General features: G+C 47.4%; 1 protein-coding gene across 2 annotated transcripts in view; it reads right to left on the minus strand.

Moving 5' to 3' along the window:
• Positions 1 to 2,462: 2,462 nt before the first annotated feature.
• Positions 2,463 to 24,728, minus strand: part of Yipf1 (Yip1 domain family member 1) — a 40,213-nt gene continuing 17,947 nt past the window's right edge. For both annotated transcript variants that reach the window (XM_028786619.1, XM_028786626.1), the window contains exons 6-10: positions 22,690 to 22,806; positions 18,828 to 18,994; positions 18,289 to 18,471; positions 12,573 to 12,697; positions 2,463 to 2,789 (exon numbers count right to left, since the gene is read on the minus strand). In XM_028786619.1, the coding sequence (XP_028642452.1) occupies positions 12,608 to 12,697; positions 18,289 to 18,471; positions 18,828 to 18,994; positions 22,690 to 22,806 (557 nt within the window). In that variant the 3' untranslated portion in view covers positions 2,463 to 2,789; positions 12,573 to 12,607. The remainder of the gene's footprint in view (positions 2,790 to 12,572; positions 12,698 to 18,288; positions 18,472 to 18,827; positions 18,995 to 22,689; positions 22,807 to 24,728) is intronic.

Below are 24,728 nucleotides of genomic sequence, written 5' to 3' on the forward strand. Positions count from 1 at the left end.
GGAGGAAAATAAGAGACATTTACTTTGAAGGACTGCTCCCTGGATATCCAGCATCTCTTGCACAGCTACATTTAGTGAATGGGGCAAGAAAGGGAATTCGAAACACAAGGGGGAGATTTTCCTGTGTGGTGTAGGGAGCACATGTCTCAGGATAAGAGCAGGCCACTGTTCTAAATATCCAATCCCAGGCCTTGACAAAGACTTGGAAAAGTTCAGTCCACTGGTAGGTAAGCTCAGACTCCTCCCTCTTCCCCAGTGGACAGGCTGTACTCCTTGGGACCATGTGTTTCATGGGGGTCAGAACTCTCAAGAAACCAATGTTGAGAGGAGAACCATGGGAAAACCCATGTAAGATTCTGTAAAGGTACACACACAGATTTTCACCCTTTCCAATACTACACAGGTTTTCTACAAAGGTAGATTTAAGCCTATGACACAGATGGTCAAAAGAAACCCACAGGTCAAGAGCATACCCAACTGCAGGATTGTGAGAAAAAGGCTGCACCACAGAGCTCTCCATCTGGACACTCGAGATGTCCAAGTAGTGTCCAAGGCCATAGAAGTAGTGTCCAAGGCCATAGAAGGCCCTGGAGTGAAACAGATGTGGGAGAAAGACCCCAGAACCCTGTGAATAGCAAGAGTTTGAACAAGTGTCTCAGCCTCAGTGTTGAGTAACTCAGCTGTAAAGGAGGACACTACTGTAAACGGTTTATTCCCACCAATGTATTGAAACTGAGTCCTGAGCAGTCATCCACCTTTCAAATAACCTGCCAGCAGGGCCATATGAGCTCTTGTGAGCAGGAGTGCCGTCTCATTTACAGCCAACAGATCTCATTGCACTGAGATGCCTCAGAGATCTTTGCTCTGACATAGTGACCAACAAGGTCTTAGAACTGGTTGTACCTGTCTCAGTACCTGAGCAGTGGAATGAACCATCTCCCCATTGATTTGAGATGAATTTGTAATATGAACAAGAAATACAACACTGACGTTTTATGTTGGGACTCTGGATTTGATGGAAGGCATAAAATAACATACTGCCCTTTCAAACAGCACTGACAAATTCAGAAGACTCTGTTTGGAGCCAGGTTGCTCCCAAGGCTTGCTCAGAGGCCCTGAGGAAAGGACAAATAGAAGTAGATCTGTGTCCTTGTCCAGGGGCAGACTTGGCAAACTCCAGTCTGGGACCAGGGTTAGGGCCTTGGAGGAAATAAGGTTTTGGTTTCTGGGAACCTGGTTTTTTCCTGTGAAGAGACCAGAGCTCTCAGTCCCAAGGCTGCTGTGTTCAGTGCATAAGGTAACATTACTTGACTAGCTGCCTGTAGACTTCATCTCACTGTATGATAGCTTTCTGCTGACTCTGTCCCATCCTCCCCTACCCCAAAAACTGTATATAAGGTTCCATACTTCTTGCTGGGCCTAAGACATAGCTTATGCAAGACCCCTTGATCCTGAACTTTCCTATCTCTGCAGTGTCTCCCTCTCAAGAACCTGTCTCTGAACAGCAGCCTGCTGGCTTCAGTCCTTGAGTACCTTGTTTTCTGCTCCACTTTGCTCATTTAATTCCCCAGCATCCACTAAGCGAAGAGTAGAGCCAGGCACTGTGCTAGATGCTTCTGTCTGGTAGTCAAGCTTCATGCTTAGCCACTCCCTGTCCTAATGGGTATTCAAGCAGTACGCCTGGAAGAACTGGTTACTAGTGCTCTGCTTACAAGTCCTTCCTGGGCACTGGACTACGACAGGAAGCAGAGGTCTAAGGAACTGAAACTTGGGGCTGGAGAGATGCTTAGTGGTTAAGCGCATTAGCTACTCTTCCAGAGGACGTGGGTTCAATTCCCAGCACCCATGTAGGGGCTCACAACTGGTTTGTAACTCCAGTTCCAGGGGATCCAACACCCTTTTCTGACCTCTGAGGGCATCAGCATACAAAGACATTAAAATGTACCTGTTCATAGACCCCTCCCCATAGACCCCTTACTTACTGTCCCATAAACATGTTGTTTTCTGTTCTTATGCCTCTGCTCACTGTGACTCTACCACCAAATCCCTTTACGACTCTGCTGAACGTGGATTCTACTACGAAATCCCATGCTTTCAGCTACGTACTTGGGACTCATCTGTAATCACAGGACTTGGGAGGCTGAAGCAAGGACATTGGTTTAAAGCTAACCTGGGCTATATAGAAAGGTGCTGACTCAAAGAAATAAATCAAAACAAAAATCCATTCATCTTATAAGAGTATGTCTAAGTGTTTATTTCTGTGAGGGTTTCTCCAGGTATGAAGTGCTGGGCATCCAGGTCTTACCATGCTGCCCAGACTGATGCTGCCCAGACTGGCCTCCAACTCCTAGATTCAGTGACCCTCACCTAAGCCCTCCCCTTGCCTGCCCCACCCTCACCTTTCCTCCCCAGTTGGTTTTAGTCATGGTGATGATCAGTACGCAGGAAGAAAGAGCCAATGATACACGCTAAGCATCCTCACTGCACTTTACTTTCAGGACTGGGCTCTCAGGGCCCCACACATGCGAGGCAAGTGTTCTACTACGTGCCTGACACCTCAGACCAACTCTTAATTCTTGTTAATGGATGATGAGGCTTCAGTGTGAAGACAATGAGTTTCTTGCTGATGCTGGCCATCCTGCTTTCCAGTAGTTGATGTTGTGTCCAGAAGAGCCACACCTCGAGGCTTCAGTGTGAAGACAATGAGTTTCTTGCTGATGCTGGCCATCCTGCTTTCCAGTAGTTGATGTTGTGTCCAGAAGAGCCACACCTCCCCAGCAGTTAGAGAGCTGAAAAATAAAAGTGAGGTTCAAGATAAAGATCCCGGAGCTAAGAAGCAGAAAGGATCTTCAACTTCAGTATCAGGGCTGCCTGCTGCTCCCAAGCCACAGATCCTGAACTTACCCACAATGCAGAACATTAGGGTATGGCAATGCCTACGTTTTTCCTCTACTTTTCTCGAAACCCAGATGACCTTCTCCAACCTGGACCCCCAAGATTTGTTCACTCCTCTTTCACCCACTTCCATGTGGCACCATTGTATTAAGGTGGAGGTATGATAAGATATGGAGGGACTTAAAAAGATCTGAGACTAGGGAGATGGTCTAGTGGATAAAGTGTTTGCCACACAATCATGAGGATTGGAGTTTAGATCTCCAGAACCTACATAAAAGCCATGTGGATGTGGTGACCCCACATCCCCATGCTTGTAACCCCAGAGCCCAGCAGAAAGAAATAAAGGATAAACTCAGGGCAAGCCAGCTAGGTGAACTAGCCAAATCAGTGAGCTCCAGATTCAGCAAGAGACCTGGCTTCAGTAAATGAGGTGGGTAATGATAGAAGACACCTGATTCAGCCTCTGGCCTCTGCATGCCTATACATGTGTACAAACACGCACACCCACACCTCCCACGTACGTACGTGACCATACATACACACAACACAAAGAAAAAGATCTGGGAACTTGTTGGAGAGAAGCTCCTCATACTCAAGATGTTTTAAATGGAGATGAAACATTCCCTCAGGCAGGGAAGCTTCATGAAGACACAAGTAAACAACTCAAAATGCTTCAGGAAATTCCTGAAACTTACCAGATTTACTAGCCCCTCCCTCTCCAAATTGACAGAAGAACTTGGGACTGTTGAGAAAATTTCTCAGACCAGCTGAGCTGCCTGGAAGAGACACTTTCCAACCTGTCAAGCGCCTGCCAAGTTGTGCATGAGCTCCAGGTTTCCAGCTGTTTTGAGCTATTACTCATGTGATGCTTCTGGTGATACAGCTGTCTTTGAGTTGTTTCTGTTCCTGTAAGAACCCCCTCGCCCATACTTCTATAAATAAACCCAACAAATTCCATAGTTTGCTGAGGTACACTTTGGATGTATCATTTCTTTGACCTGTTGGTTCCCTCTCTGGGGCAAGTAGACATTTATTCATGTCTCCCAGGGATAGTGACACAAAACAGGCCTGGAAAGCTAACTGTAGTAGTTGAAACAAGAGGTTAAACATAAGGGCATGAGGAAGGACACAAAGATTAAGGCAGATCATGACAAACCAGGGAGCTTAGATTTTCAAAAGTGGTGTGGGTGGGTGTGTTTTGAGATAGACTTGGATTGCACTTGCTTAGTGATACAATGTTGTGGGGAAAATTTAAAAAAGGCCGCCACAGCGGCGCAAGGTTGTGCCGCCGTGGCGGGTCCCACATCAGGGAAGAGGATCCTATGGTTCCAGCGGCCTAAGGGCCTTGGCGGCGGCGGGCCCCAGTAACACGAAGAAGTCCTTGGTTCTAAAAAGATTTATTGTCATAACGGATAATAGATGGATCTAGGCGTACCCCCTCAAAACTCAGGGCAGTCCCGAGTTATATAGGGAGGGAGAAGGGGGAGGATTAGGGGAGGATCTGGGGGAGGAATGTTTAATTTGCTCTGCCCTCTGGCCTTCATTAGTATGTAAATCTCTAGGGCCTGAGGCCTAAAGCCTGGCCTATGTGACTCTATGGAAATGTGACTGTTTTCAGGATCCTAGATGATGGGAGGGACCGAACTCCTGCCAGTTCTCACGCAGAATTCCACGGAGAATCTCGGGGTTCTAAGTACCTGCTCAACCATGACCCAGGATACCCTTATACAGTCCCACACAATGTAGAAGATGAGGGGGAGGAAAGTGTGATAGTGTTGGGATTTATAGCCTGGATGGGTGTTTTAATTCTTTGTCTTGTTGCTATAACAAAATGCCGGGCAGTGTAACCTAAGGGAGGCATGGTTTATATTGGCTTACAGTTCTAGAGCACACAGTCCACCCTGGCAAGACAGGGATGGTGGAAAAAGAGGTTTGGCAGGTTGTACTGCATCCTCAGGCAGGATGCTGGGAAGAGGAGTGCTGGCACCCAGCTTGGTTTCTGCTTTTTATGCAGTCCAGGATCCCAGCTAATGGAACAGTACTGTGTACAAAGGGACAGTACTGCACACAAAGGGACAGTACTGCACACAAAGGGACAGTACTGGCCACAAGGACCCTAATCTACATGGTTAGGCATGCCCAGAATTGTTTCCAAGGTGACTCTAAATCCTACCAAGCTGACAACCAAAGTGAACCCTCACAGTGACTGAGGGGTAGGTTTCTTTATCCTCTTCTACCTCCTCCTTTCCATCTGGGATTAAATTTAGAGCATTGTGTATATAAGACAAGTCCTCAGCCACTGAGCTATGTCCCCAGCCCTTTTGCCTTTTTAACTTCTCTCAATTTCTCACAAAGTTGCCCAGGCTGTCTGTAACACTGCACTCCTCCTACCTCCACTACCTCAGTAACTGGGATCACAGCCTGCTCCTTCAAGTCTGGTGACTGGGTAACTTTTGTTTTGTTTTATTGATACTGAAGATAAAACCCCAGACCTATGAATGAATTTTTGTTTTGTCTGACTTTGTTTTGTTTTTGTTCCCCCCCACCTCCCGCCCAACAAGGCAAGATCATAGCTCTGTGTAGCCTTGGCTGGCCTGGTCACACTAGACCGGGCTGGCCTCAGACTCAAAGATCCACCTGCCTCTGCCTCCTGAGTGCTGGGATTAAAGGTGTGCTCTACCATGTCCAGCTTCTGTGTATAGATTTCTTAATCGTATTGAAGACCCATGTGCTAGGTCCCATCCCAGACCACAGGCACAACGATGAATAAGCTAGGTATGCTCTCAACTCTCAAGAAAATTAGCCTAGCAGCGGAAGGAACAGGACAGAGAAACTCACATAGCATGACTTAATTAATTATGACTATAAATGGCTGAAATAGAGCACTGCAGGACTCTGCCCTTGTATGAAGTCAGAGGCAAGTGTGAATGGCAATGCCATTTGTCACAGCAGAGAAGCATACTGGGCCACTAGTATCCTGGAGAACCACTTTAGCTTGGGAGGCAGCAAAGTTGAGGTACCTCGCTGGGGATTTGTGAAAGAGGGAAAGGAGGGCTGCACAGGAGAGGGGGGCACATGGCAGGAAGTGTTTCAAATGCACAACCTTCTCCTCAGATGAAGATACCAAACCTCCATGGAGGGCTTCCCAGGGCAGTGTCATGTTCAGTTGTCTGTACTGGACTAGACCACAAAAGAGTCTGAATCGCACCCACACCACCACTGCCTGGCCTGCAGTGTTCCAATCGGAGGTCTCCACCGAAGTGTCTCTTTAATTTAGAAGGGCTTCGCTCTGTGGGATGTGTGATATGATGTTAGAATGTAGAAGCCAGTGCTCTTAACTGCTGAGCTCTCTCTCCAGCACTATAAAAATAAAAAAGTGAACCAGGCAGTGATGGGGCACATCTTTAATCATAGCACTTGGGAGGCAGAGGTAGGTGAATCTCCAAGTTCAAGGCCAGCCTGGTCTATAGAGTGAGTTCCAGGACAGTCAGGGCTACACAGAAAAAATACAACAAAAACAAAACAACAACAACAAAAAACGAAAAAAAGAAGCAACTCCACCCCAATTCTAGTTGGGTGAACCCATGGTTTTAACCAGGTTACTTAGAGAAATGTGGGCAGTGGTCAGCCAGTTGTACCATGGAAGGAGACTCTCCTGTGAGCCACTGTTGGTTGCTTAGATATTCTTTGGGAGGGGTGGAGCCTTGTGAGTCCCACCCCCTCCCCCCACATGGGAATGTTAGCCAGTCCAACCTTATGAGGGTCTTGTGAGTGCAAATAACTACAATTGTCTGACTCCAAGACAGTAACTGTCCTGTCAGGCTGGAGGTCCACAGCTACCTGTTCAACCTCTCAGTGAAAACGTTCTACTGTCAACAAGAGAATGATTGTGCTGACCCAGTTAGCATCCCAGGTCCTCCAGTCTACCTCAAAAAGGGACTGGAGAACAAAGATGAGAAAGCAGCGGTCCAGAGACTGGGAAGATTTTCCAGCAGGCCACCGCTAACATGTCTGCTGTGGAAAGGACAGGACACAGTGGAGCTGACGGGGTAAAGACATGCAGACTGGAGGACATAAAGGGAGATTCCGGGAGGGTAGACCTGACGGGGGCTAGGGAAGCCGTGAAGGGTGAATCCGACCAAAGCACACTGTATAAATGAATACATTCTCAAGGAATTAACTAAAATACTATAAAATAGAAATTTATTTTCAAGAGAGGGTCTAGCTGGCACAGAACTTGCTACATAGACCAGGCTGGCCTTGAACCCACAAATATCTGCCTGCCTCCGCCCCCATAAATGCTTGGATTAAAGGCACATACCAACACACACACTTGCACACACACACACACTCTCACATACATACACTCACTCACACATACACAACATATTTTTAACAATGGGAGGGAAATAGCCTGCAGTACAAAGTAAAAGCTGATTTGATAATAAAAGAACTAAAGTATAGAAACCTGGGGAAATGGTTTGTACTTTCAACTTATGAAATAAGAACTCTTGGGCCAGCAAGATGGCTCCGAGGACAAAGCAACTTGTTGTCTTTATCAGTTCAATCCCCAGGACCCACATGGTAGAAGGAGAGAAGCAACTCCCTAGGGATATCCTCTGGCCTCCCACACTGTGCCATCTCTCTCACATACACACACACATACACACACACACTCACACATGCACACACACTCACACACATACACATTTATACACTCACACACAACAAATGCATACACATACACACAGATCTACATGCATGCATGTTCAAAAGAATAAAAAATAAGTGCTCATGGGATGGGCGAGAGGAAGGATGGCAGCTTGTAAGCCCATGTGTCCAGTCAGGAGGATTTTCCATACAAAGGCCTCTTCAGCAACCCTTTGTTCATCTATTAAAGCCCTCATCACAGTGCAGTCTGACTGTGTGCTAGCTGCTCTCCTCTGTGTACTCGTATTTGCCACTGCCCATGGGAGGTACTTCGGCCCAGATGTGGTCTTTCATACAATCCCACAAGCCAAAGCAGGCCTTCCCACATAGCTTCTGGAACTTCCCAGGGTCTTGACACGGGAAACCCATCACTGAGCCCAGGTGATAAGTTAGTGCACAAGAAAGGACAGATGCAGACCCTCTACTCCCCGCCTGACTTAGTCTGGGGCAGCTTCCTGCTTACCAGTAATTAGAGGCTCCCCTAGGAGACCAGTGCTCCCGGGAGAGGAGAGGTTAATGTTCTCACAAGAACCCATTCTGGCTGAGCCATTCCCATGCACAGATTTATGCAGGGAAAGTTACTGTTGAGATTCGAAGTCATTTTTCTTCAGTGAAAGCTAGAAGCCCAGAGCTTACAGTAGAAGGCATAGCCAGCTCGTAAATCCACAGTGCCCGGGCCTCTGAACAGCCCCTCTTATTGGCAAAGCGATGGATGCTCTGCCAGGGAGGCAGCCAAGAAGCTGTTCATCACTATCTCATTTGGAGACCTGACACCTAAATGGAGCTACCCCAGCTCACAGATCTGCACACAGCCCAGAGGGGCCAGCGCTGTGCAGACCAGACTGGATGCACAGGCCAGAGTGCCAGCTCTGTGCAGACCAGATTGGAAATCTCTTCCCAGACCCTGCACTAACTATCCAGAGGGTCACAGCACCAGGAGTAGTGCATCCGGCTCCTTTGTACTAAGATGCAAAAAAAGAGCCTTAAGTCCCTGCTCAGGAGTCAGGAGCACTCATGCACTTGATGGTAGGCAGTCTAGACTCCAGAGACAGTGGCTGCCTGTGTTCTCTCTTTCCGTCTCTAGCAGGACTCAGTGTCTTCTTCTCAGAAATGCTTGCCTCTGAGGTACCACCGTGTTCCACTGAACAGCCCAGATGGTTCCCTTCCCCAAGCCATGAGAAGTGGACAGATCTTTCGGAACTAGTTGCTTGCACTTACTGTCAGAACCCAATTCAAACCAGACTCTCCTGTGAAGCCTGTGTCACTCCCTCCTGTACCCTACAGGGCTCAGCTAACAACCTACTTCACTAACTACTCTCTGCCTTGAGATCTGGCTTTCTAGGTCCCATCGAACTGCCCCAGTGAGGGTATGAGAGGCAATGAATGTCTGAGCTCGATGTAAAACTGCCATCCCTGTGTGCCCTCATCTAGGTATGCCCTCACCTCACAAAGGCTGGTTCACCCTCCTAGCATGCATTACTCACCTGTGCTGTTCATTCCAACCAGGCCCCAGGCCTGCTGCTAGGGAGGCCAAATCAAAGACTTTGTCCCATCCCCAAGAACTCTGGCCTAAGGACAGGTCCAGCCCTGCAAGGCTATCTCCAGCAACATCCGAGGAGTCCATCTGCAGAATGAGTGACGTGATACAGGTTGATGCTAAGTGAGCCACACTGACCCACTGACAGAGTGAAAAGAGAATACTAGAACCTCTATTTACATTTCCACAAAAACTTAAGTTTCAATAGTTACCATATGGATTGACAAAAGTATGTCATAATAGTAATGCATACATCACTCGTTTGCACTGGGTAAGGAATGGAAGAGGGACTCAACGGTGGATGTCTCATGCCCTTATATAACTCCCTCCCCACTCCACTGTGGACTAGACCTGTGACTTGCTTTTAACCAACAGAACAAAGCAAGGGAAAGACTCATTTTCGGGTCTATGCTATCTAAGGCAGTCAGTTCCATCTTGCTAACAGATTCTTATGGACCCCTTGTCCACTTCTGGCTTTGATGAAGTATGCAATCATATGAAGAGGGGACCTATATGACAAGGGGCTGACGGTGGCCTCCAGACAACAGCTTGCAAGGCTCCCTCATTCTCATCAGCCACAAGGAACTAAACCCCACCAACGATCCTAGGAGTAAGGAAGTTCTTCCCCAAGTCTGGCTTCTGGATGAGCCCCAGCTCCAGCCTACACATGCCACAGCCTTATAAGAGGACCTGAAAGTCAGGAGGAGCCAGGGGAGCTGTGCCCAGATTCCCCAGCCCACAGAAACTGGGGGAAGGCAGCAACAGACACAGGATCAGACTCACCATGAGCAAGACAAGTAGTCAAGAAGCAGGTGCCTTGAACTACAGCTCTCAAGACCAAACAAGAGGGCACCACATTATGAATGGCAGCAGCGTGGCCCATAGGTTTCAGAGGTAGAAAGAATGTTGGGAAGGATGGGCAAAGATGGAGGCTGCCCCTCTGAGACCTGGGTTCTGGTCCCAGTTCTGCTTCTCAGCAGCAGGTGACCACAGTCAACTACACATAGTCACATTCCTCATCTACGCAAGCAGACGGACAAGGCTGGGAAGAGATGGCAGTGAGAGAGAAGGCTGGGGAACCTTCTGTGCAATAGGGTGTGATAGGCGTGTTTGCCACCAAACTCAGGGCTGTGAGCAAGGAATTGCACTCTCTTGGCCGTGGCTCCATTCATACAGCTGAGGAGGAAGACCCAGCCTACTCTGGCCATCTTTGATTCTAAACTGCATATCCTTGAGAAGAAAGGACTATGTCAGCCAGGGAGATGTTCCCAAGGTCACAGGAGGTACCTTTAATAATATCTTAACTTGAAGGGCTTACAACTGAATTTCTCAGTGAAGAAAGAAAATCCCCACGTTTCACAAAAGGGAACTAAAATATCAAAGCAGAGTCAAGGGGACTCCCACATTCAATAAGGAGCAGCCGCTGTCAGTGGAACAATGGCTTTCAGTTTACCACTGAGTGCCTACTTGCCACGGTCTCTAAGCCTGACTGCGATCTCATATGGGCTGTGTCCTTATTTTATAGATGAGTTATGGCTCAAATGCACCTTGTAAGTACCAGGTAGAAATAAACTTTCATTCTCCTTCTATGTGGCCACTAACTGGCTGCTGGTTGCATATCTCCTTTGCCCTGGGAGACAGGACAGCCAGCCTTTACAGAGCAGAGTAAAGTTGTATGTCCCACAGTTGTATGTCCCATACAAACATTTATTGAGCACTCATTGTATACCAGGCTATGTGGTGGACAAAGAAATCTACCCCTTGTCCTCAAAGAGCCGACGCTAACCCGGGAGTCACACTGGTACACAGAGGACAAATGGATGGCTAAATGACTGAACATACTAACGAATGGACAGACGGACATGCAGACAGTGCTCTGAGCACCAAAGGGGAACATAATACAGGGAGTGTCAGGATCACCAGGAAGCCGATACTGTGGGAAGGGAAGAGCATTCTAGACAACGGAACTGCTGGTGTGTGCATTCCAGCAATGGCATCGGCCAAGTGTGAGCATGGAAGCAGAGAGGACCCAGAACCTGTGAGGGGACACAAACTTGGGGGACTCCCATGCTCCCGTCACCCCTGAGGGGCCTCAGCTGGTTGCCAGATGTAGTGCACCCTTGCTTCAGTCTGTGTCAGGCAGGAGCAGGCCTTGGTCTGAGGACAGTGGCCCCGAGGTGGCAAGGGAGTCTAGGCGAGAACAGTCATGACAGACAGCGCTGTGCCAGGGTCAGTACCAGCGCTGGTGCTACACAAGAAGCCTCCCCTGTCCTGCATGAAGTACCAGGCTCTTCTAGGGTTAGAAGCCGCCAGCTACAGCCTTATCTTTTCTTTTTGACTGAAGGTTTAATTCCCTTCAGCAAGTGTGTAAACGGCACTGACAACACATATATCTCTGGCTCTCCAGCAGGGGGGAAACAAACTGGGAACTCTCCCATCTTGTTCCATCATCTGGAATAAGGTAGCACGGTGCTGGAAAAGTCACTAAATATGAAAAAGCTCAACAACATGCTAAAGTCAAGAAACAGACAAAAGAATCTTGCATGTCCATTCTCAGCCTTCCTTACCCCTTCACTAATGTGTGTTGCTCTGTAAAACTAAAATCTAGGTGTAGACCCAGATCAGATATGCTTGGCACGAGTAACTGTGACCTAATCAGTAGGTGCCCCTCCCCACCAAAGTTCATCATGGCGTGTATGAGAAAGTACTTGCTTAGCTTGTACAAGGCCCTGGGTTCTGGTTCAGTCCTCGAAGACAGGCAAAAGGAAAAAGGGCATCCTGGACATGATGACCTATAACACCAGTACTTGAGAACCAGAGGCAGGAGGATGATGTAAGTACAAGAGTTCAAGTTCAAGGTCATCCTTGGGTACACAGTGAATTAGAGACTAGCCTGGGCTACATGAGAACTTGTCAATCAAAAAAAAGGCACTAAGAAAGTAGAACAGGAGGCAAGGAATACGTTATGGAGCTGGACATTTTCCTTGTACTCTAACCTGCTCAGCTAACCATTCATAAAGGAATAATTTCAGAGGCCCTGAACACATGAAGCACAAAAACCTAGAAGCCTTCAGAGAAATCCAGGGATTCTTCAAGAGAGGGCAACACGGATTTCAGAGACCAGCCTGAGACATCACAGAATGCAGAGAAATCACTGGGACAGTTAGGAAATGGAAGAAACCCTTCTGTGCTGCTTGACAAGGTAGTGGGAGCAGAGAAGGTGAGTGTGATGCCCAGAGCAGGGACCCCGTTACCCCAGCATCTACGAGCTCACACTTCTCAACTCTGTAAGGGAAGAGGCACATTCGGAATGGACCTTTCAGCAACAGAAATGCTGTGCAGAAAGACACGGGTTCTAGCCTTTGCGGGGTCTAGCCTTTGGTCCCTGATGCTCCTGCCGAGCTGATGCACCTTCCCATTTGTGACATACCACGCAAGATGAAATGCCACCACTTGCTTTCCTCGTTAGCTGGATTTGGCCGCTGCTACTGTCTGGTTGGGAGTGGTTATAGCTGCTGGGAGATGGTCCATCTCTGGAGCGTCAAAGAAGTAAGCCTGCAGGGAAAGACACGCACGAGGGAGCCGTGTTAATAGCCTTTGGGGCCTCTTCTCCCCAGTCATATTTGTTATCACACCAAACTGTAGCCACCTCTCTGTGTGTCTCCCTGACTCAACCTTTTAACACTTAGCTCCGTTCACTGGACGCACTATGCTTATGTTGCATGCCTGACTCTTCCCACCGACCTTGAGGGGCTGTTACAATGATCTCACGGGGCAGGTGTGGAAACAGAGGCTGTCCCTGGATAAGTGAGCATGGCGTGTGAGCAGTGGAGCCAGGACTTAAATAGGAGTGTGGCAAGAGCTTCCACTCACATCCTTAGCTGCCAAGAACCAGGAGGAGGTGGTGGGACGGAGGAGGCAGCAAGGAAGATCTTCCCTCCTGCCTTAAGGTCGGAGGACGATAAGGTTAGCCCAGAAAAACACCCATCTTGTTAGCCTTGAGCTCCCCTTCAAAGGGAGGGTGAAGCTGTTACTATACCAAGGGCCACTAGATACTCAGGATTCCCTTGGCATTGGTGGCTCAGGAAGAAGCAAAGGTAAAAAGCCATTTTCAGCAGCTCTGCCCTTATTAGCCAGAAGAGGGCGCCAACACAACACACTTGGGCTTCCCAGCCAGTTCCAACCTTCATACTTAACAGATCTTTCTTTAGTGTGTCTGCTTTTCCCCCATAAACTCCCTCCAGCTTATCACAGCCTCGAAGCAAACCTACGTTTGAAGGTTTTTCTTGCAGCTGTTTTCTGGCACAAAGGAAAGAAATTCTTCTACTTGGGGGACATGAGGAAGACAGAGGCCAGAGTATCTATATCATCCTTGGCTCCTCCGGAGGGACCGCCAGTGACAGAGTGGCTCTCTTCCAGGCCACTTGAGGAAATGCTCTTCAGGACTCTATGGGGCTCAGAGATGAGCAGACTAAGTTCCTCATATGCACTAGCTACTAACACTGTACCTCTAGACAGCCTCTCTTCCTCCTCAGTTTTGTCTGTTAAAAAAACAAATCTCTAAAAGGCTTTGTCTCCTAGCCTCTGCACAGCCTGTGATGTGGCACAGGGTCTGTGCTCAGCCCAGCCTGAGGCACTGTGGTCAGTAGGTACCCTTCTCTCTGAGCTCAGTGGTAATCATTCAAACGTAGGCTTGTCTGATTCTCGACAACCCACCAAGGACCCACGCTCTGTGCTTCCTTCAGTGTCCCTGGCAGGTGTGTTCAGTGAAGACCTGGAGATCACTTTCCAGTGCAGTCACCGAGGGACCTTGGCAGATGTGAGGCTGCCACATACATCACTGCACCGAAACCAAAGCACTAATCCACAGTTCCCAGGGGAGCCGGAGAAAGCCGGCTAGGCTGTCTGGTTCAGCTGGTGCCCTCAGCTCCAGTGATTCCCCCGCCGACTCCTCCCACCACTTTCCAACAATAATAATAATAATAATAATAATAATAATAATAATGTCTTCGGACTACATGGACAGTTTTCTTTCTTCCTCTGTATGTATGTGTCTACGTGTATGTTTACCTGTGTGTGGTGTGTAGGTACACATGTACATGTGTGTGCAGGCCAGAGCACAACCTCAAGTTTATTCCTCTGATACTATCCTCCTCCTCCTCGAAAATCACACCAGGTCCCCCTCACACGAAGGCAACGCAGGCTAACACTGAGCCTCACCTGTCTCCATCTCCCCAGTTCTGGGGTTACAAGCATGCACCATGGCCAACTCCTTTTATGTGGGCTCTGGAAACTGAACTAGGTTCCTCTGAAAGCCCTTTACCAGCTGAGCTATCCTCCCAGCAATCCCCTGCTCATAAGTCAAGGTCTTGTTTTATACATCTGAACGGCCTGGAACTCACTATGAGACCCAGGCAGGTCATAAACTCGTGGAAACCTTCTTGCCTCAGCCTCCTGAGTACTGGGATAACCAGACAGACCTGTCAGAATTTTCATGCTGCAAAACTTATCCAAACCTCCCAAGAGGACAGACAATGCTACGATGTGCATGGTCAGTTCCTGTATCTAAGGAAAGAAAAATGCGTCCACAGCAATAGCCAAAGTGCGGGTGTGGGAGCTGGACAGGATCCCCAACTTCCTCTATAACCAAAGTGTGGGTGTGTGAGTCGGACAGGACCCCCAGCCTCCTCTGTTTTGATTACCCCTTCTCCAGAAGAGAAAGGAGGAACCATGTCCAACACAAAGAAGACAGTTCAGACACAGGGCTCTGGCTTAACATTTGGCCATCAAGGGCTGTCTGCTCAGGAGAACACAGTGGCTTCTCCTCAAGAACAGCCCTTCTCCCAGCAGATACTTCTGGTCCAGAGTCCAGCACGCCCTGATTAGGAGACTTTTCAGAGCTGGAAGAAGGTGACTTTCTCCTACCTCTGCCTCTCCACCAACTTCTCAGGCTTATACAATGTGATTGGTCAGGTCAGAGACGGTCCAGGGAGAGGGAAGGGCACAGCCACCGTCTGACACAAGAGCCTTGGTCCATGTATGAGCTGTGTGACTTGGGTCCCTCCTGTGAGAGCATTAGGTTATAAACTGCACAGAGTGGCCCTGGATCTGCTTATGCCTCTGACACTTATGTAAAGGTGGGGTTTCCACAGCCTGTCACCTGTCACGGAAGCCCGGAAAGAAACGAACTGAGGTCGTGACAGTTATGGTGCCTCAGTTTACTATGAAGCACCTCCCAGGTCAGGGCTCTTTCTGCTTCATAATAATGCTCTCTTTTAGAGAGTTACTTATTTTACTTTTAAATGATATTTGTGTGTGAGTGTGTGTGTGTGTGTGTGTGTGTAACCAAGGACATAGTGCATGCTTGGAGATCAGAGAACAATGGAAAGAAATGTGGTTCCCTCCTTCCATCGTGTGGGTTCTGGAGACTGAACTCAGATCATGGAGCTTGGCAGCAGGCACCTCTAATCACTGAACCAGCTCATCTCATCGGCTCTCGTCCAGAAAATCTTGAGCGGCACAATGGGCAGGAAAGTTCTGCCTTCAGAAGTGTTCTGATGCGTCATGGGCAGATCCTGAAGGTCCTGACACAGGTGCCATGTAGTTTTTGTTTATATTTGTTTTAGGTAAGGTTTCTAGCCTGGGCTAGTCTCCACCTCCTTAGGCAGCTGGGGACAATGTTGAACTTTGGCTCCACCTGCCTCTACTTCCCAAACAAGAGAATTACAGGTACATACCACAACACTCTGTTTTTGTGGTACAGGGAAACAAACCCAGGACTCTCTGTTGTATCAACAAAGCTACATTCCCAACCCCAAAACAAGTTCTTATAAATTTTATTTTGACTTTATTTGGGTAGTGTGTATGTGTGTGTGTGTGTGTGTGTGCGCGCGCACGTGCATGCGTGCATTGAGAGAGAGAGAGATGCAAAAAGTGTGCAGATTCATGCATGCCACGTTTCACGCAGAGAACATGCAGAACATCATGTACCTTCACCTTACTGGCTTGAGATACGATCCCTCACTGAGCTGTGAGTTTGCCACTGGGCAAATCTAACTGGCCAGTGAGCTCCCAGGATCAACCTGCCTCCAAGCCCCAGGGCTGGAGTGACAGGCACATGTGGCCATGTCCAGCTTTATTTTTTTTCTTATAAGTCAGGGTCTCACTATGTAGCTCTGGCTGACTTGGAACTCACAGAGATCTGCTTGCCTCAGCCTCCCAAGATCTGGGACTCAAGGTGTGCACCCACCACGCCCACATCCCTGGCTTTTTATGTGGGTGCTGGGAATTCAGGCTCAGGTCTTCGTGCTTGTAGAGCAAGCGAGTTAACCCATTAGGCCATATCCCTACTCCTCCTAAATGGGTTCTTCTTCTTTTTTCCCCATTTATTTATTTATTTACTTATTTATTTATTTAATGTGTAAAGGTGTTTCACCTGTATCACTGTACGTGAATCACAAGTGTCCCTGGTGCTCGGGGAGGTCAGAAGAGGGTACTTAAACCCCCTGGAACTGAAGTTACAGACGGCTGTAAGCCTCCATGTGGCTGCTAGGAACTGAATCTAGGTCCTCTGCAAGAGCACCAAGTGGTAACAGCAGAGCCATCTCTCCAGCACCAGAAATGGGTTCATAGTAACAATGATATCATCCCTGATGATGATGATAATGATGATGTCATCCCTGATGATGATGATGATGATGATGATATCATCCCTGATGATGATGATGATGATGATATCATCCCTGATGATGATGATGATGATGATGATGTCATCCCTGATGATGATGATGATGATGATATCATCCCTGATGCCAGATCCCTGCTTCCCTACTCAGTGTGCCCTGCTCCTCTCTAGTGCTTCCTGATTATAAAACAGCATTTCCTTCTGCCTCCTCCTCTTCTTCCTCTTCTTCCTCTTCCTCCTTCTCCCCTTCTCAGCCTACCTAAGAATGTTAAAAACCCAGAGGAGGTGGGAAGCTGTCAGGGGAGGCAGTATAGCTAGGCGGTTACTGAGGAAAGAAAGGATGCTCCTGCATGGACAGAAGGGCTGAGGGACACTGCCACACCCCAAGAGCTTGGACACACTTCCTTAGGAGGACCCACAGTCAGACCAGCTCTCTAGGCAGTCAGTGGATCTGTTCTGTAGCACATTCTTCCTGTGCCTTGCTTTGTTTGATTCTGGGGTCAACCTGTGGCAGGAAGATGCCAGTCACATGACAGATGAAGCAGTAGTTTTCAGGAGCACAGAGCCACAGCCAAGCTCACAGAGCCACCGCATGACAAAGCTGGTCTCCTACCGGGCCTGCATGACTCAAAAGCACATGTGGTTCCCAAAAGGTCCCCAGGCACAGGGACTCAAATAACCTTCACACACTATGCACCTTAAAAACAGCCCAGTTGTCTGTAATTGACCCCAGTCTTAAGCTTTCCACCCATGAAATCTTTTTTTTCTTCTTCATTCTAACCAGCTGTGAAACTTTTAATGTCCAGCATCTGTCTAGGTGTGCACAGGAAACCAAAAAGTCACCAGAGCCACACCCTGCTCCCCAGCCCCATACAGAGACATGAGCACTCACACCTCCCTGGCACTGAATCCTTTTTTGTTTGTTTCATTTTTCAAGACAGAAGTTTCTCTGTGTAGCCCTGGCTGTCCTGGAACTCACTCTGTAGACGAGGCTGGCCTTGAACTCAGAGATCTGCCTGCCTCTACCTCCAGAGTACTGGGATTTAAGCTGTACATCACCACTGCCTGGTTTAAACACTGAATCTTAGCCACATCACAGAAACAAGGAAACCCAGACATTACAACCAAATCCCCACTTTTACCACACCTTCCCTTCCAGGACATTCTTGATGTTTAGTTCATAGGGTCAGTTTTAAAAACACCAATGTCTAATAAGCTTAAGGATTTTGCAGAAAAAAATGTTGACATTTGTGCATGATACACACCCACAGTGTCGGAGAGATACCTTGTAAGGTAAAGGTGTCTGCAGGATCCCCAGAACCCACACGGTGCAAACAAAGAACTGACTCCTGAAAGTTGTCCTCTGACCTCCACACGTGAACTGTGGCTTGCACGTGCCTGCACTTGTACATCCAAGATAAATAAATAAGTAGAGTACCAAGCAGGTACAGTAAGAACATACCAAGCAGCCCACAGAGAGCAGCACATGAAGCAACAAGATTGTCACAATGGTGGCCAAGGCGACACGCCGGTTATCCTCACGAACAGCTGGCCAAAATGTCATTGCCAACACAGACCCTGAGAGGCTCAGGGCAATCACGACAAGGACCCAACGAACCACTCTCTGGGGAATGATCCACAGTACCTGGGAAAGGAGAGAGCGTGAGGCGAGTTCCTCTGAGGTGTCTGCTCATTCCCAGCACATATGTTCACAAAGCTCCTGAGCCGGTAGTCAGCAGTTGGGCATGTACTGCCATGTGGCTCTGCAGAGCACGCTAGCGGCATGCAGACAGATGCTGGCTTAACCAAGAGCTCCCGACACAGCCAAAGCTCTTGCCTTCCCAGCACCCATTCATCCTGCAATCTAAGTTCAAAAGGAGCCTCCAGGGGCGTGGGAGCATTAGGCTGGAAATAACAAGGCCCTGTGGAATACTTTGTTGCATTTTCTAATTTTCCGCCCAAAACAGCAAGGCTCTGCCTACTCGTCCGTGTGGTACTTACTGCTGTGGGGATATAAATGAAGAGCGAGTAGCCGTAGACACACACGATCTCCAGAAACGAATAGGAAACGATGCTCATCACTTTGCTGTTTCTCCACAGGAGGAAGCCCCAGAGGGCCAGAGGAACCAGCCAGGCATAGGCGTAGATGACAGTTGCTGCGATGGACACTGTGGACGACAGGGCAGTCCCATCAAGCCTTTAGCAAGCTCACTGTCAGGGTGTTCACATACTTTTCCTGGGCCCAGCACACAGTAGGTGCTTTATGAACATTTGTTGATCGAATGAATCCTTGGCATGTGTCTTTGTGGTAGTGACTAGTGTCTCCCATATGGTTTTATAATGGACTTGGTGACTAAAAACTTCTAATAGAAACAACTGAATTATGTAACTGAAATACTTCAGAGAGCCGTACTAAAAGTGTCTAAAGATACTTAGCTTTTGGATCAAATAAAATCCAACTACCCCCTTGGAAGAACACGTTTTTCCTCCCTAGCAAAACAAGAGCTGACACTGATTTCTTTAGCAAATGTATTAAAATGCCCTGGGTGCAAATTAACTTGTTCTGCATGCCACCGAGTGATCCGTCTCTAAAATACGGAGCTCCAGCTCGGAGGCCTGAAATATCTCCACGCTAGTTTCTTCCCACATAAATAACTCTGTCGGGGGTGGAGGCGCTTGTTAGCGGCTCCTGGGAACCACTGCTGGCTGCTCTCCTGGTCTTCTGTCCTCTCCTGAAGAGCAGCATTCCCAGGACTGCCCTTCCTTCTGAAGTGACAATCCTAGAGCATGCTAAACCAAGGCACCTGCCCTTCCAACATGAAAACTGGCAAATAATTAAATTAGCACCTCCCACAAAAACAGGCCCCTCCTGGTAATTACAGCTGGACTCTGATTAAAGCATGTTGTTCAGATGCCTCGGAGGTTCCATAGCAGGTCTCTTTTTTTTTTCCCATGTTGGAATGGCCTTATTGAGCCACATGTAGCTTTGCTGACATAATTCCTTTTCATTAGGTAGGTAAGGAGGGGAAGGAGATTCTACCTTGGCTGTAGCCACTGCTTATTAAGCACTGGCTGGATATCAGACACTGCATTCAGAGTTTTATTGAGAGGCAATGTGGTGTCTAAGACAAAGGGCCCTCCAGGCCGTAGGTTCTAATTCTAGGCAAAGCAAAGCTGGGTAGAGAATTACATAAACTTCCTGCTTCAGTTTTCCTGTCTGCAAATGGAAGGAAGATTACCTTATGAGTCTCTTAGGAGAATCAAACAAGTAAGCACAGGTATGAACTATTCTAAGCAGTGACTGGCATATAATACACACTCAAGGGTTAGATATGGGAGCTGGAGATGGCTTGGCAGTTGAGAACACTAGCTGCTCTTCCACAGAACCCAGGTTCAATTCCCAGAACTGATATGACAGTTCATAACCATCCAGATCTCCAATTCCAATTTGATTCCCTCCTCTGACCTCTTAGGGCAACAAGCAAGCCAGTGGTACACAGTCATACAGGCAGGCAAAACACTCGTTCACACACATAAAATTTAAAAATAAATAATTAAGGCTGGTTATTGTGGTGCATGCCTTTAATCCCAGCACTCAGGAGGCAGAGGCAGGCAGTGCTCTGTGAATTCAGGATGAGTCTGGTCTACATAGTGAGTTCCGGGACAGTCAGAGCTATGTAGAGAGACCCTGTCTCAAAAATAAATATATAAAAGTAAATAAGTAAAATAAAATAATGATCTTTTTAGCCAGGCATGGTATCAGAGGCTGTAATCCAAACACTTGGAAGGTAGAGGCTGGAGGACCAGGAACTCAAGGCCACCCTCTAATACACAGTGAACTGGAGGTTAGCCTGGGCCACATGAAGGCTTGTCTCCAAAGAACAAGGACTGGTAATGGAGCAGAGTGGCAGGGATGCTCCAGACCCTGGGTTCAATCCCCTGCACCACACACAAGGTATTATAACTTGAGTGTTAATGATACACACACATGCCTGTAACCCAAATGCCTGGGCGGTGACGGCAAGACAATTATAACTTCATGAGCTGAACTATATAGCGAACCATGTTAAAATCAGAGCCACCACTTTACATTATCAGCACACATACAGACGCAGTGTCTTGTATCATCTGTATTTTCCCTTCAGAGAGGAAAACGGGATGAAAGCAGACAAACGTTTGGATCAAGGTCACACATGAGCTGACAAGAGTGGGATCCAGTGTCAGATGTGTCTCATACTTAAACAGTGTTTACATTTATTATTAATGTGTGTGTATGTGATGTGTATATGTGTGTGTGTGTGTGTGTGTGTGTGTGTGTGTGTGTGTTGCTGAAAGCCAACCTGTCAGGAGTCAGTCCTCACTTTCCACTGTGGTTTCTGAAGATCAAACACACAGTGTCCGGCGTGCATGACAAGTACTTTACCAACGGAGCCAACCACAGGCTTAGGACTCATACTCTTTATGTAAGATGAGAAAACGTTCATGGACAGAGTGATGATTGTCTTACTGGTGTTTAAAGCATCACGACTGGAATGCCCAGCTTAAGGGGATAACAACAGAGAAGGACCTTCCTGTGTTCCAGCTCCCCCTCAGGCAGGGCAGGTCGCTCTGCTTGGTCAGTAGCTGTACACAGACCTGCAATGTGCAAGTTAACTACTTGACACAGTCACTGTCCTGCTCTGTTAACCACTGAGCTACTTGCACATAACGTCCATGCCAAGGAACGTGTTCCAAGTTTACATTCAAATGAAAGGTTTTAGTAAACGGAACTGAATCCATGTCTAACTCCATGTTAAAAGGGAACAGAAGAAAAGAAAGAGGGTAAAAAGGGAGAAAAAGAAGGATACATGGTCTCTCTCTCATACACACACACACACCACACACTCTTCACACACATATACACACATATGTCTCACATACACATATACACTACACACTTCATATACATATACACACATATCACAGACACACACCTCTCTCTGTCACACACACACACACTGCTCACATGCACACCTCTTTCTCACAGACATACACCTCACATACATATACACATATCTCTCTCTTACATACACATACACTTCTCTCTCACACACACCTCACATACACACATACACACACACACCTCACATACATATATACACATCTCTCTCTTACACATACACTTCTCTCTCTCTCTCTCTCTCTCTCTCTCTCTCTCTCTCTCTCTCACACACACACACAGACACACACACACACACACACACAGAGGAGGTAAAATAAGGAAAGACACTATAAAGCAAGAAGGTCATTTACAGGCTCCAACTGGGGTCACGTTCTGTGTGGTCCTCTCCAAGTCTTGACCACTGCAGACAGACTTGTCATTAGCAAAACTGCCAACATCACAGATCCCTGGCTGGCTGAGTTACTGATTTCCCATAATGCTCTAGGTGCTTTATAATTAGTGGTTACGGGCATCATCTAGCTGAGCCATCAGAACTTAAAAGAACAATGCCTCTGTTGTTTCTAATTGCTGCATAATGCGAACACTGCTACAATCAACGCTTCGTGCACACTGTATCTTTTTAAAGTAAACTCCAATCAGTACTCAGTCCAACAGTTGCCCTAAAGGTAATATAGATTTACAACACTGTGGATATACTGTGCCACGGAGCAATATACACTTAGGACTGAAAGTTGTATGCAATAGAGTGTAGCCGTGCCGGGAAGACTGTGGGTTTGTACAGATGGGTGGTGGAGAATGCTGACGTACAGGCTGAATTTGAGAGCTGAGATGCAGTGCAGAAACTGGACGATGTGCTCGGGGTAAAAGCGTGCAGTCAAAGGCAGGCCGAATTCAAAACATGGAGTCAAACTATTCACCTACCTTTCTGGAATTCGGGCACATAATGGTATGTCTTCTCTCCCAGATGGATTAAGAAGTTAGAAAGGTTCCCACTAATTGCTATGGCAAAGACCAACGTGGCACATATCCAAAAGGGGCCTGCAAAGCAACCAGAAGATGCAGAAAGGGAAAATGAAGCACTTGCTGTGAGACGCTTTCTGAATCATTTTTTTCCAGCCTCTTCCTGGTCATACTTTTTTTCCCTAAGATTTATTTATTTTATGTATATGAATACACAGTAGCTATCTACAGATACACTAGAAGAGGGCATCGGATCCCATTACAGATGGTTGTGAGCCACCATGTGGTTGCTGGGAACTGAATTCAGGACCTCTGGAAGAGCAGTCAGTGCTCTTATTTCTGATCATGCTTGAAGCAAGAGAAAAATAATTTTAGATGCAATCAACACTTAATGGGAATGTTCATTTTCCAAAGGTCGGAACCCGACTCAGTAATTAGATGCCTGAAAAGCTGGAGAAATCAGAATCCATAGGTGAAAAAAGTCCCCACCTGAGCGAATGGAGATGTCCTTCACTAAAGGATCATCAAAAATATGCAAGCATTTTTGCTAACATCAGAGGACACATGGGTGAACCAGTCAGGTCCTCCTGCATTATAAATGAAGAGCAGTGCAAGAAGAAAACCTCAAGAAAAAGTCAACTTCGGGGCAGTAGAAATGGCTCACTGGTTAAGAGCACTGAGTTTTCTTCCAGAGGACCCAGGTTAGATTCCTAGAACCCATACAACTGCCCATAATTCCTGATCCAGGGGAATCTGATGCTCTTCTGACTTCTGCAGGACCCAGGTACGAATGTGGTACACACACATGCATGCAGGTAAAACACACACACACAATGTCTAAGTATATACATATATATGTGAGATCTTAAGAAAACAGATCTATGACATAGTTAATCACCATCATTGTGTGAGCACGTGTGTGTGCATGCTTGTGTGTGTCTTGTGTCTGAAACATACAGAGATAGTCAGAGATGGAGACACGGTTAAATGCTGTCATCTCTTCTTTTTGGACAAACTTACATGCTTAAAGTTGTATGCATGTATATAATGTACAGTGACCACTCTCATGCCCCACCCTCTCCCTCTCCCTGTCACCCATCTACTCCTTCTTCCCTACACATCTCTCTCACATTGGTGCCTTTCTGTCCTGTTCTACACCAAGTTTTGAGTTTAACCAGGGCTATCCACGTGACCATGTGCTGGGAACTGTCCTCCTTTCTCTTTCTAATGAAAAAGTAATCCACCAGCTGGACATAGTCCATGCCTGTAATCTCAGCAGTCAGGAGGCAGAGGCAGGAGGATTGCTGCAAGTTTGAGACCAGCTTGGTCTACATAGTGAGTTCCCATGCCAGAGAGCCAGCCTCAAAGACCCTATTACACAAAAAATAAAATAGTGGTTCCAAGTTCAAACAGAATACTGGAAAAGAGCAAGCAAGCTTCCCTCCCTCTCATGTCCCAGCTGACTCTGTTCCTAGTGAGTCCTGCCAGAAATAGTCAACACAAAGCCAGGCAGAGGTGGCACAGGCCTTTAATCCCTTTAATCTGGAGGCAGAGGCAGGAGGACCTCTGTGAGCTCTAGGATACCCAAGGATACACAGAGAAACCTTGTCTCAGAAAGAATAAAAGTTTTCCTTTAAAGTATTACAAGTCTTGGAAGACAACTGAGTTACTTAAAAGCCCACCATGACGATCCGTGTTTGGTTCCCTGGCACCTCTGTGAAAAACCACACACAGGAGGAGCACACGCTATAGGAGCACATGCTGTAATGCCAGATTTGGTGGAAGGAGGGTCAGGAAGTAAAGACAGGTAAATATTTGAAGCTCCCTGGCCAGTCAGACTAGCCAAATAGATGAGCTTCAGATATAGTGTGAAACCTGACTCAAAACAAACAAAACAACAAAGGAAGCTGGGCAGTGGTGGTACACTTCTTTAATCCCAGCACTCAAAGAGGCAGAGGCAGAGAGGCAGAGAGGCAGAGAGGCAGAGAGGCAGAGAGGCA

This window comes from Grammomys surdaster, unplaced genomic scaffold (assembly GCF_004785775.1).
Source record: "Grammomys surdaster isolate TR1022 unplaced genomic scaffold, NIH_TR_1.0 100, whole genome shotgun sequence".
NCBI lineage: Eukaryota > Metazoa > Chordata > Mammalia > Rodentia > Muridae > Grammomys > Grammomys surdaster.